We start from the raw sequence: 13725 nt of genomic DNA, 5'->3' as shown, positions 1-13725 counted from the left end.
ATTGTGTCCAACGTTAATATGTACTCTTTCATATCTGCCATGAATGGGCCAGATATTCCGTTCCTAAGTATGCCTTGCCACCGTCTTTACATGGTATACTTTTCACGTTTTTCCAGCTCTGGCAAGGTAGGCCCTGAATTCTGCCATCGAGCTTTTTCCTGCTTCTGCCTCTGAATGCTCCAGCCTGGACCTGCATCTGTATCCATGAACTTTGTCTTACTTCCTGTGCGGCTAACGGTGCCTAGCCTGGCCTGTTGCCTGCCAAAACTGTATTCAGCCTTCAAGTTATCTGCTCCGCTCCTCAAGAAATGCATTCTTGTCTAGTAGCTTAGGTAAACATCCCTCCAGCGGCAGAGCAAAGGGCCCGGCCTTACTGCCTCCGTGCAAGTAATTCATGACTTTTGTTACCATGGTAGGCCCATGCCCCCTCGCATCTCATGTAGACACTTAGACGCTTGTACACGCACTAGCAGTCAGTATAGAATAGACTCTGTCCGAAAAGACCTTTCCTTCTAGATAAAATAGTTCCTTAAACACAAGATATTAGATATGATTTGAGACTAGGTTGTCCTGACACCCCAGACTTCTGTCTCCTCATGTAGGGCTAAATGTCAAGTTCCCTTCACCCTCTAGTTACACGTCAATCACACGTCATGCAGCTGCGCGCGCATCTCTGCCATGTATTTCTGCTGACTTTGCAGGATTCTCTTATGGATCCACCCACTTGTGTCATCATCATAATGACGTTTTTAGTATACGCCTCTATGCACGCCTATTGTAACGCCTTTTTATTACGTATGTGTATTCTTATCAGCTGTTACGCCTCCTGCATCTGTCTTTACTGTAATACATTACTATATATATTATAACCTGTCAATAATGTATTGCTGATCCCTTCCTGAACCTTCGTGGTGACGGAACTCGATTGCCTGGTTCGAACCATCATCATCATTCCTTTGTAAGGAATAAATTCCCTATTATACCCTCGAATACCACGGATTCTGCCTCTTATTTTTACTGAGTTATTCGTATTGTATTTTACCGCATAAATTAAGTCTAGGTAATTTAAATTTACCACAAGTCACCCAATTCACCTTCCTCCACTTAATCTGCTCGATACTGTTCCCCCTCTATAAGCCTCTTAGGCTCTATTCGAGAGCGGATCCGAGGACACTGTGTCGGCAGTGACGTACGCGGAGTGGGTTGCGCCGATGGAGTCGGCGGCGTCACACGCGGCGCAGCTGGAGTCGGCGTCACACGCAGCGCAGCTGGAGTCGACACCGGCGTCGAGGGAGGCACCGACGAAGGCACGCGATCCAGGCGAGACCGGGAGGAAGGCTCTCCAGACGGTGCCAGGAACTGCCATAACGGCGCCATCAGCAAGAAGGGCATAAATGGTGCCTGAGCATTGTGTTGTGGCACGCCCAAACTGAACGCCATTGGACCCACGGGACCTGTAGGTGCACCAGATGGGAAGGCTGCTCTTTGGAATACACCATACATAGCATTAAAAAAATGCGTCGGATCCGCACCAGGAGTCGGGAACTGCGTGTATGGGTTCGAACCTGTATTCAGACGAGGAGTAGTTGGAGCCGGCGAATCCTCTACTGGATCCACTGGTTTACCTTCAGGCACAGGAGAGAGTTCAGCAACCTGTTCAGGCTCGGCGTCAGAAGCTGGAGAATCCATCGGCGCCGGAGACTGCGCCGGAGTTACCTTAGGCGAAGGAGACTTCTCTGAGTGACACGAGGAGAAGGGGAGGGCAAAGGAGACCAAGTCCTTACTGCGACGACGAGGCGAAGGCGACCTCGAAGCCCTACTCTTCGTCGACCGGCGTCGAGAGTCATTCTTCCTCTTCTTCTTGTGTCTTCTCGACTTAGACGAGTGCGAAGTCGACGACACCAGCTTCGACTTCTCGTTTTCGACCTCTGCCCTCCTTCACCTTGGCCATGAACAGCTTCGCTTCCCTTTCTTTTAGGGCCTTAGGATTCATTTTCCTGCAGCAGGAACAGTCTTCCACGTCGTGATCCGACGAAAGTCACCATTAACAATCTTCATGGGGGTCATTGATGGACATGTGAACCCCACATTCCCTACACGACTTAAAACCTGACTTCCTCGACAAAAACATGAGTACTTTAGAAACAGTAACCCAGAGGGAAACTATAAAGTTACTCTACAATCAAGGAGAGTGCTGGAAAACCGTTACGCGTCAACTGAGCGGAAAAAAGGGAACTGACGTCATCACGCCGACTTGGCTCTCTTATGGCTCCGGCGACGTCATACGGAGTCGCGAGCGGAGCCGTGGAACTATGACGTCCATGTCAGCGTGGAGAGCTGGAAAAAAATTCTGTGGAATGCTGCCGCAGGGGATATTCACAAGGTGAGGAATCCACTGGCAGATGTATCCATCAGAAGCAGTGTTTTTGCACAGGGCTGGCTTGGCAAGGATCCATAGTCCCAAAGCTGAGATAAGACTGTCCAGAAACTCAAGAGGCGAAGATCACCAATGAGCTTTCGTGGTGGTCAGACACTGGAACATGACACCCAGAGGACCCACACTGCTGAGACTGCAGGAATTGTGCAAGTGTACAGTGATCGCTCCAGAAGGTGATGCACCCAAGGAATGTCTGCTGGGAGGATGCATGTCTGTCCATGCGTCCCTAAATGCATTTTAGGCATAGAGCCATTATCCGATCCAGGGATCTCATGAAAGGAATTTGATGGAGCCCTGCTGAGCAGCATTACAGTAACTCATGTAAGAAATTAAGTGATATGATTTAAAGCTAATACATCGATTATCGTTACCCATTCCGAACCCAGTTGGTCAGCATGCATACGATCTTCCCTGCGTTCAACAAATACATTCTGTTCAACACTGCAAATGAAGGGACCTTGGGACAGACGCACATCAAAGAGGACTTCTGCAGACACCTCACCTATCTCCAGAGACCGAGATCATGTGCTTGCAGTCATTTGTGAACTTCATTCCTGTTACAATCTCTAAAGATTAAAAACACAAAAAACAGTTTAGAGTTCGACCAAACCAAACTATTTCCCAAATTAAAATTGCCCTCAGGGTAGTACAGCAGAATAAATAGGCATGAATCATACCTACAAAAAAAAGAAGAAAAAAAAAAAAAAGACTGACCAACAAAAGAAAAAACAAATTTACGTTTGCATCTGCTAAACGTCCCAGTTATTGGACGCTGTATATTTTTTTCCAACCGAAGCGTGCTTATTGTGTTGGGTGTAGTTAGAGATGAAACATTGTTACTTTTACAGGGCACTCAGGGTAGTTAGGAGAGCCAAAAATGTCTGGCACTTGGGAAAACACTGAGATATAGCTAACTGAAGTTAAACCGACTAGGATGAATTCACAGGATCCGTGCCAGTGCACAGAAGGAAAACTTTATGGAAGGGTGCTAGCGAGGTTCAGCTGCTGAAGACAGTTGAAAGCCATGAAGAGCGCAAGGGTGTGGGGGTATTGCTTAACCTTTTCCCTGATAAATGGAGGAAATTAAAATAAATTCAGTACCAATGGTTAATAGTATCCATTACAAGTAAGTAGAAACATAGTTTCGCTCACTAAGTCATTTCAATGGGTCGTCATAATTCTTTACAATACAAAAAATACATTGATAAATACACAGAATCAGCTAATGACATCAGCACTGGAGAATGGATATAGACGGGGAATCCAATCTAACTGTACTGATGGGTGCTTTGAGTGCCCCGGAGGTGTTGTGCGTGCTTTGAGTGCCCCGGAGGTGTTGTGCGCACAGTAAATATAGCATGGCCATCACAAACCTATTCATAAGTAAGGAGGGCCTAAGTTCCCAAAAAGCATTACAAACTAACTTGGTCCAGCTTCGATCGATTACACATGCCAAAATGAATATGCTGCTGCCGGATTTGACCAGTAGCATTGTGTACTAGGGAGTGTGTCAGCGAGGGTAAAATGGGCTGCTCGACTGGAGGATTTCCTGTACATTACACACATTACGATATAGACTGGGTCTCATAGGTCTAGGTGCTCTGCCAGCAAGTAGAACGTTGAGCACCCAAAGATGTGACACACAAATCTGAAATCAGTCACAACAAGGATTGGTTGGGACTTACCAGAGTGACCAAACATTGTGGCCACACACTCGCCAGAGTAGAAGTCAAAGACGGAGAGGTTTTTGTCAGAGCAGCTGGTGGCAAGATATAGGCCAGAGGGGTCAGCCTGAACCTGGAAAAGCAGATGGAAACCAGCCTTAATGTACAGCACTGCTCTCGTGAAATGAGAAGATAAAATCTACATCATTTAGCCAATACGACAGTCATTATATTTGCAGTCAATTGCATTTCAATGAGCAGCAGTCCAACGTGAAACCTGACTTCCATTAGACTTCATGGAGGTGAGCACAATTTGCAACCAAATGAACAAGTTACTTACCTTGGGTGTTACTCTGCCTACAGATTCCTCTACTCTTGAATCCACCCAGGCGCCACTCTGGATATGGCAAGTGTGACAGGTCTTGCAACGCTAAATATTGCCATGGGTGGGTCCAACGCAATGCTTAATTCAGTGGTCTTCAAACTTTTTTGCTGTGAGCCCCCATGAGCAAAATATTTTCAAGTCGGGCCCCCCTCCAAAACTTTATGGCAGCACTTGGGGGAGCGGATATATCTGGTTTGAGTGCAGGGGGTGGGATTACCCTTTCAGGAGTACAATATTCTGTAGCTGATATCCACACTAAATGTGACCCTTATAAAAGAGCAAATCTATCAAACAATAACACAACTCCTGATACTTATGGTGTTGTGAGCCCCTCACACTCCTGAGACCCAATTCAACTGCACCTGTTGCACTAATGATAGCTGCAGACTTGAGTAGCAGACTGTGTCCTGTGCCTCTTTCACCTCTTCCCCACCATGCATGGCCATCACTTCAATCTTGGAAAAGATTTGCTGTCCCTTTCAGAATAAAATGAGCTCTGGCATGTTGCCCACCACTTTGCCGCAAAGGTGCCCTCACCTCTAATGCTCAGAAGAAAAGTGAGCCTCCGATCCTCTTTTATAGAGAATTGTAACGCAGTGGGTCGCTCACTTGCTTGGCCAGAGTGCAACTGCACCTGCTTCAGTAATAAGAACTGCCTAGTGAAGCGGCGGTCTTCTCTGCCCCTTACTGAAAAAAATCAGCCTAAGTCTTGCCCCTTTTCCTGCTCTGTCATCTAACTGAGGCTTAAGCCAAGGAATCTACCCAGATTACATTTTCCCTTCACCAGGGCCATTGAGCCGAGGAACAAAGCAACAGTGGCACAACAATGGTGCACTGGACCCCAACATAAACAAGAAAAGACAGTAAAACAATACTAATTGGGGTTTATTTGATGCCTCATAAACCTGGGCCACCGTGCCACTGCATCTGCGGCACAAATGAGGACTACTACTCTGCCCACTGGCCTATCCTTCCTAGATATGAGGTGCAAAGCAGTTTGTCCGTCCCTTTGTGTAAAAAAGACAAAGAAAACAAAAGGGGAATAAATCTCACATCTTGCCGCCTGTTGATTTACACCCGTTCCCTGCTAGCAAGGGTAAGCAGGGCCCTAATGCCGACAAGGAAAAAAGGGTTCCCATCCATCATTTTGCTAGTAACAGACAACATTGGGGTGCACTGCCCTAGAGCCACTGCAGCGGCTGAACTAATGGTAGTGATGGCCATTTAAAATCCACATGCCACATAAACCACCATCTGCTGCATATTCTACAGATTTTAACAAATGTGCAAACAAAAATGTGTTTCTAGCTCGAACGTATCAAAAGTTACTAAAAAGACAACACCACATGTAGCTACGCAGTGGAAGGCCCATTGTAAAGGTTGACAGACAGGCTTCTGTTGCTTATTGCTGAATTTGAGTGGTAATCTGGCACTAATGAACAAGTTACTTACCTTCGATAACGATATATCTGTAAGAAACATTAGTTAGTTAGATTCCTCACCTTAGAATATCCCCAGGCGTCAGGCTGGATCCGGAAAGATTTGTCAGCAATACCCTTGCGCGTCGCTAGGCGTCGTCTGCGGCTCCGCGTCCGGCGTCGTCATCGCCCGAATTGCCAGGATGACGTCGGATTACTTAGACGCCGCCCTTGCGCGCGGACGTCAGTTCTTGTACATAGCTTTCCGCGCCAGGAACGCAGAGCGATGCAAGAGACCGACACTGGGGCCAAGAATCTAGGGCCCTGAAATGGATGACCTTAACCCTAGATATCAGTTCGCAGAACGGGGAGGATGGGTGGGGCGGTGAGGAATCTAACTAACTAATGTTTGTTACAGATATATTGTTACCGAAGGTAAGTAACTTGTTCATCTGAAAGAAACACGTTAGTTAGATTTCTCACCTTAGAATAGATACCCCAGCAATACCAACCCCGGGCGTGTGTCTGCGAACGAAGATCACACCAGGAAGTCCTGGAGAACGGAACGGCGAAAGAAGCCGTCTCTCCGGACTTGGCTGTCCAGGCAATAATGTTTGGCAAACGTGTGCAGCGAGGCCCACGTTGCTGCCTGACAAATGTCCTGCAAGGGGACTCCCCGGCCCAGGGCAGTGGTCGCCGCTGTGGCCCGAGTGGAATGGGCCCTCAGCCCCACAGGGGGTTCCTTTTTAGCTAAGGAATAACAGGCCTTGATACACAAAACCACCCACCGAGAGATGGTTCGCTTGTGCACCGCCCGCCCCTTCTTAGCGCCCACGTAGCCAACAAAGTTGGTCGTTCACTCGGAACTGTTTGGTGCGGTCCAGATAGGACAGCGCCCATTTTGGGTCCAGACGGTGGAGTCTCTCTTCCTCTTTCGAGGGATACGGAGGCGGAAAGAAGGTGGGCAGTGTAACAGACTTGCCGATGTGAAAGGCAGTTACCACCTTCGGGAGAAAGGAAGGACGAGTCCTGAGAACAACTTTGTCCGCATAGACAGAAAGAAAAGGAGGCTTAAAAGAGAGTCTGGAGCTCACTCACCCTTCTAGCAGAGGTGATGGCAACCAGGAAATCAGTCTTAAGAGTCAGAAGACGAAGGGGACAATTACGAAGTGGCTCAAAGGGAGCGCACATCAGATAGGTCAACACTAGATTCAAATCCCACTGAGGCATTACGAAAGGGACAGGAGGAAACATGCGAGTAATGCCCTTAAAGAATCAAGAAACAGGGGATTTAAAAAGAGAAGGCTGATCAGGAAGCCTTAAGAAAGCAGAAAAAGCCGAAAGGTATCCCTTGAGGGTGCCCAGAGCAGAGCCCTGCTGGGCCAGGGAAAGAAGAAAGAGGAGAACCTCAGAAAGAGGGGTGGAAAGGGGATCCACAGCCTTTGCTGTGCACCATGCCACAAATTTGTTTCACCTGCAGGTGTATACCGATTTTGTGGAGGGACGCCTGGCTGCCAGAATAACATTACAGGAGGCAAGTCAAATGGCATCAACTGCCGCCGCTCAATTTCCAAGCATGGAGGTGGAGGCTGGACAGGTTCGAGTGGAGGACCGTCCCCTGCTGCTGCGATAGAAGGTCCTCCTGAAGAGGCAGTCGAATCGGGGGATCGATCAATAGACTGAGTAGTTCGGGATACCAGTATCTTCGTGCCCAATCCGGAGCCACAAGGATGACTTGGCCCGGTCGCGCCTGATCTTCTTCAGCACTCTGGGCAGAAGTGGTATAGGCGGAAAGGCGTACAACAGACCGCAACTCCACTCGCGACGAAAAGCGTCGCCGAGCAAGTGCCGCCTTGGAAATTCCAACGTGCAGAACTGATGACATTGCGCGTTCTCTTCGGTGGTGAATAGATCTAACCAAGGCTCTCCCCACTGCCGAAAGAGGACTTGCGCCACGTCTGAGTTCAGACGCCATTCGTGATCAATCATGCACCGGCGGCCGAGTTAGTCTGCCCTGGCATTCAGAGAGCCCGCCAGGTGTTGAACCACCAGGGTGATGCCCTGATGTTCCAGCCATGTCCAGAGGCACAGAGCCTCCTGACAAAGGGTCCACGACCCCACCCCACCCTGTTTGTTGCAATACCACATGGCGGTGGTGTTGTCCATGAACACCTGCACTACACTTCCCCGAACAGAGGGAAGGAATGACTTCAGTGCAAGCCGGATTGCCCACAGCTCCAATAGGTTGATATGGAGCTGGGACTCCGCCAGAGACCAGAAGCCTCTGATCTCCGCCTCTCCCATGTTGCCCCCCCATCCCAGGAGGGACGCATCCGTCACTACTGTGTGCTCCGGTTGGGGGAAGGGAGAGGGATCTGCCACTGACCCAATCGCGGTCTGTGAGCCACCACTGCAACTGTCGTGCAGTGCCCTCTGAGATCAAGACATGGACGGACAGGTTGCCCCGATGCTGGGCCCACAGAAACTTCAGGTCCCACTGCAGAGCCCACATCCGCCACTTGGCGTGATGTACCAGCAGGATGCAGGAGGCCATCAGACCCAGAAGCCGCAGCACCAACCAGACCGAAACCCGGGATAAAGGCCGAAAGATCGGAATCAGAGCCTGAATATCCCGAACCCGCTGTTCGAGGATAGACCCGGAACTGCGCCGAGTCCAGAACCAGTCCGATGAAGAGGAGCTTCTGGGAGGGACTCAGATGCGACTTCGGCACGTTGATGGAGAACCCCAGCGAATGCAGGAGTTCAGCCGTAGTCTGGAGGTGGGTGACTACTGTTTGGGGCGAGCCCGCCTTCAAAAACCAGTTGTCGAGATAGGGGAAGACTGGAACCCCTAATCTGCGCAGATGAGCTGCAACCACCGCCATCACTTTCGTGAACACCTGAGGGGCACTGGTGAGGCCGAAGGGGAGCACGGTAAACTGAAAGTGCTCGTGGCCCACCGTGAACCCCAGGAAATGCTGGTGGGCCGGCAGGACGGGGATGTGGAAATAAGCGTCCTGCAAGTCCAACGCTACCATCCAGTCTCCAGGGTCTAGGGCAGCCAGAACCTGAGCTAAGGTGAGCATCTTGAACTTCTCCTTCCGGAGGAAGGCGTGGACGCTCCTGAGGTCCAAGATAGGGCGTAGGCCCCCTTTTCCCTTCTTGGGAACCAGAAAGTAGTGGGAACAACAACCCCGACCTACTTCTAGGCCAGGAACGCGCTCAATGGCCCCCTTGGTCAAGAGGGCTGTAACTTCCTCCTGCAGAAGTTGCAAGTGATCCCCCGACATGCGGTGGTACTGCGGTGGCATGGCTGGAGGGGTCGCCTCGAAGGGGAGGGAGTAGCCCCTTCAGACGATTTGCAGCACCCACCTGTCCGATGTGATGGTACGCCAGTGGAGCAGGTGATGGCGAACTCTGCCTCCCACTGGTGTGGAATGGGCCTGAAAGCTCGGACTAGGAGGACTTTGAGGCGGATGCTGTTGGGGAAGATGTGGATGGACTGGCTCGTTGTCCCCCTGCTCCGCCTCGGCGGAATCCATGTCCGCGACCGTGCTGAGGCTGGTTCTGCGGCCTGTGGCTAGACGGACATCCCGCCCCTCGGCAAGAGCCTGGGCGAGCCGTGTCCGGGCCTCCTCCGGACACTGAGGCAGCACGTCCGCCACTGTATCCCACAAGGAGTGGGTGTAACGGTCCAAAAGGCACTCGGTGTTGATAGACCGCAACCCCAAACTAAGGGAGGAGAACAGCTTCTTCTCAAACTGTTCCAACCTTTTGGATTCCCGATCCGGGGGAGCGGACAGGAAGGCTGTTTGGGAGGTAGAGGCCTGGATAACCAGGCTCTCGGGCGTGGGGTGCACCGACAGAAAACTGGGGTCACCCGGTGCAGGGTGGTGACGCCGGGCTACGTTCCGGTCCACAAGAGGAACTGTGGAGGGCTTGGACCAGGTGCCCATCAGAACGTCGGTTAGTGCTTCATGTTACTGCAGCAGAGGCTCAGAGGAGCTTACTGGCGGTTGAAGCACTTCAGTGAGGAGAATAGTCCTCACAGCCACAGCAGGGAGCTCCAGCCCAAGGGCTTTGGCCGCCTTGCGCAGCACCACAGAATATGTAGCACCCTCCTGCATAGCCACGGAGGGAGGAGAGATGAAGCCAGTGTCAGGGGAGGTGTCAAGACAACGGGCATCCCCCAGTTCTTCTGCCCAGTCCTGAGATAACTGGCACTGCTGTGCCAGAGGGTTCTCAGATCCCTCCCAGTCGTCCCAGTCATCCGACTCCTGGTATACAGGTGGAATGATCGGAGCCGGGACGGGAAGATGAACCTGTCCTCCATAGGCGCCGCTCCAACGCCGGGCCCGGGACAAACTTGGGACGGCGTCGTCCGAAGGAGGGGTCGTAAGGTCGACCGGGATCCAGGCCTGGATCCCGAGGGAGCCTGTGGCGTCGGGACCGAAGTCGACGACTGCGCCGGGGCCGGAGCCGCCAGCTCGCTAGGCCTCCCAGTCAAGCCTGCGGGGCCCGAAGGCACGCCGGCAGGCGTCGACGACGGAGCCAGACTCCTCATGGCCACGAGGAAGTCTCTGATCTCCGCCAGAGTCGCGTCAGACCTATGGACCGGTGGGTATGGGGTCGGACACAACTCGCGCGACCGGCAAGGGGAGTCGGAAGAGCGATGTCGCCTCTTCGACTTCTTGCTGCGCCTCAACTTACCGGAATGCGAGGACTTTGACCCCCGAACGATGACTGCCAGATCTCAAGCAGCTTGCGGGATCGCTCCTGCCTAGCCTTCGAGGTCAAGGCCCGGCAATCGAGGCACGACTCGGCATCATGGTCGGCCCCAAGGCAGTAGAGACACCGGCGGTGATGGTCCGTGACCGACATCAGGCAGTGACAGGCATCGCATGGTTTGAATCCAGGCATCCCTACCGGCACCAGAGTCGAGGTCGACTGGAAATGGAACCAAAAGAGTTCAAAAAGTTTAGTCAAAAAGTGACTAAAAGGGTATGCTCTTCCAGGATCGGCGCTTACTGGTGCGGAAAAAAGAAGAACTCACCTCAGCGCGCGAGGGTGGCGTCTAAGTACTCCGACGATGTCATCCCGGCGATCACGATGCAGACGACGGCCGCGGACGACACCTAGCGACGCGCAAGGGTATTGCAGACGAAAAATCTTTCCGGTACCAGCCTGACGCCTGGGGATATTCTAAGGTGAGGAATCTAACTAATGTGTTTCTTTCAGATAGGGTGAACAATTTGTCCACACAGTGTTATGTGTAGAATAGATAAAATAATTAAGTAATACTATCACAAAAAGTACTGCGTTAAGCCATGTGTTGGCTTTTTTTTGCCACATAATTTAGTCAACCCTGCCATATAATTTCATTCTTCTTGCCGCATATTTCCAGCAGCCTTGCTTATACAGTGTATAATACAATTTTTAAATAAATATTCTCAGTGCTTTGTGTTACAGGCTAGGACTTTGTAGCATTATAAATACACGTCAGGATTCAACACTGTATCAAACAGAATTCAGTCGTGTGATTCTAGTTTCACAGACAACTACGGTGATCGCATTAATGAATTGAGGTTTGATAACATAAAAGAAAGCGTTTATTAGTTTAATGTGCATTTATTTTTATTAGTTTATGGTATGCGCTTTATTTTAGATGCAGCTGGCTAAATGTGAAAAATCAACAAAATATTTGCCGAAAATGTTTCTTTTCTTTTTACCCACTTTGCCACGTCTTTGACCCTGACTCCAAGGCGCCAAGAAAAACAGTTGCTATAGTTTTATATGCCTTTTAAATAAAGACAGTCTGGAAACACGATAAATAAACAAAAGCGCACTTCCAGACCATCTCCATTTACAAGTATTTGCAAAGGCATTTGCGCCCCCCTACGAACATAGCCACAAGCCCCCAGAGGAAGACGCCCCACAGTTTGAGACCTCTGGCTTAATTTGTAAATAAATCAATAGGTCCCAGGGCCCTCGTCAAGAGGGCTCCACAGCTTGCACCACCCATTGCCACTGCCAGCGCTGCCCATGACTGTACCTTCATAACGACTAACGAGCACTATGCTCAAAGTGTGACAATTCAGAGTATCGCAGGCCCCCAAACCCTTTAGAAATAGGTTGGGAAGCAGGTATTAGTTGTTTTTAATGAATAATGATAAGAAAATTCCAACCCTAAAATTCTGTCCGTGTTGCCCATGCGCACATTTCTAGGTTTCCTTCCCTCCTAGAACTTGTTGCATGTGTTTAGCTCTTCAGTTTTTGCCTTTGTATTTATGGATTTAATCCAAGCCATCCCGGTGCATTTGCAACTATGTAATCAACTGGAGAAAGAAGGATGTCTCCGTTAACTGAGGGGGAAGGGAATTGGGGAGTAAAGACCAAATTACTTATACTTGGAAATCCATAACAAAAATCTCAGTGTTTCTGGTTAAACTGGATTTTTACATTTTTTTAATAAAGAAGTTTTGAAATAATAAATAAATAAACAACTGCTGTTCAGCTCATCTCTAACTTGTACAAACAGCACCACCATGTGGCAGCCAACGTAAGTGAAATCAGTGGATCAAATGAAGCACTTGTCGAACACTGACCACATATATGTCACTGCACCGCACAAGATGCCATAAGCACACGGATGTCTGTTCCCTATCCTTTTTCACATGACCTTGGAGGCAGAAATAAGGCTGAAAAGATTGATAGAATGTGCAGTGCAACACTCGACTGGTTCCTGATTAACAAAGGCAGGACCGTTCCTTGGAATAGAAGGTAAATGGGAACGGTTAGGAGAATGGAGTTCCGGTATCTACCAGAAAGATTATTGCCAAAGGTCAGTAATTTGTTCTTCGGATTGATACTACTACCTGCACGCACATCACCTATTGAACCAATGACAAACCAGTATCGCACAGGTACTGGGCCTGAGGAAACAGTTGCACCACACTGAACTGGAAATCAAGCAACACAAGACCAGTTTCACCCTGATGGGGACTCATCAGTCGGGTGTAGCTAATTACCTGTGGCACAGTGAGAATGGCACCCACCGTTGGGAGCACCCTTGCTACTCTGGACAGTTCATCAAACATACAAAAGGTGAGGAGGAATGCCTGCAATAAGTCTAGCCATTGCAATTACTCGGTCTGCATTTCAACCCATCGTTCTTTTGTGCACCATGCCGTTTGTTTGAACACAGCTGCATGCATATCAGTTTTGACCCTGCTCCAATTGAAACAGTATCCAGATGTGGGTCCCGTGTTCACTGTACCACTGGAACTAAGCTACACCCAACTGACGAGCTCCCAACAGGGCAAAGCCGGTCTTGGTCTGGGGCTGGCCTCACCCAACTGATCACCGACCCCACACACAGCACAGGACACCCACTTAACCCTATCTTCAGTGCCAGTCAAGTACAGTCATACCTCTGAACTCATTTGGAATGACCACGCCATCATCCACTTCACCATCTCAGGATCCCCATGCACAACCACCAGACCCTCCCCCTCCCCCCAGTTCTTGCCAACACAGCTTGAATAAAGTGACAGAGACCCAATAGACTGACGCCCTCAACACCACCCAGCACATCCCCGCAACCAACCTGGAACAGGTCGTCCAGAACTTCTCTGCCTGATCAACAACTGCGCCAACAGAGTCACCTTCATCAAGCCAGCCAAGACCAGTAGATCCACCAAACAAGCCAGTTGGTATACACCAGACCTCAGGACAATAAAACTCAACAGCAAGTAACTGAAAAAAAAAAAAAGGTGGTGCACCAGCAGAGATCCCACAGACAAAGCCACCTTCAATTCAGCC

The 13725-nt window shown here is 49.9% G+C and overlaps 1 protein-coding gene across 3 annotated transcripts in view; it reads right to left on the bottom strand.

The window, feature by feature from the left end:
• The window catches only part of MAPKBP1 (mitogen-activated protein kinase binding protein 1), a 953926-nt gene that overhangs the window by 228625 nt on the left and 711576 nt on the right, over nucleotides 1-13725 (bottom strand). For all 3 annotated transcript variants that reach the window (XM_085627077.1, XM_085627078.1, XM_085627079.1), the window contains exons 18-19: nucleotides 4123-4234; nucleotides 2940-3003 (exon numbers count right to left, since the gene is read on the bottom strand). In XM_085627077.1, coding sequence (XP_085483203.1) covers nucleotides 2940-3003; nucleotides 4123-4234 — 176 coding nt within the window. The remainder of the gene's footprint in view (nucleotides 1-2939; nucleotides 3004-4122; nucleotides 4235-13725) is intronic.

This window comes from Triturus cristatus, chromosome 9 (assembly GCF_964204655.1).
Source record: "Triturus cristatus chromosome 9, aTriCri1.1, whole genome shotgun sequence".
NCBI classification, from domain to species: domain Eukaryota; kingdom Metazoa; phylum Chordata; class Amphibia; order Caudata; family Salamandridae; genus Triturus; species Triturus cristatus.
This window is presented reverse-complemented; position numbering and strand designations above follow the sequence as displayed.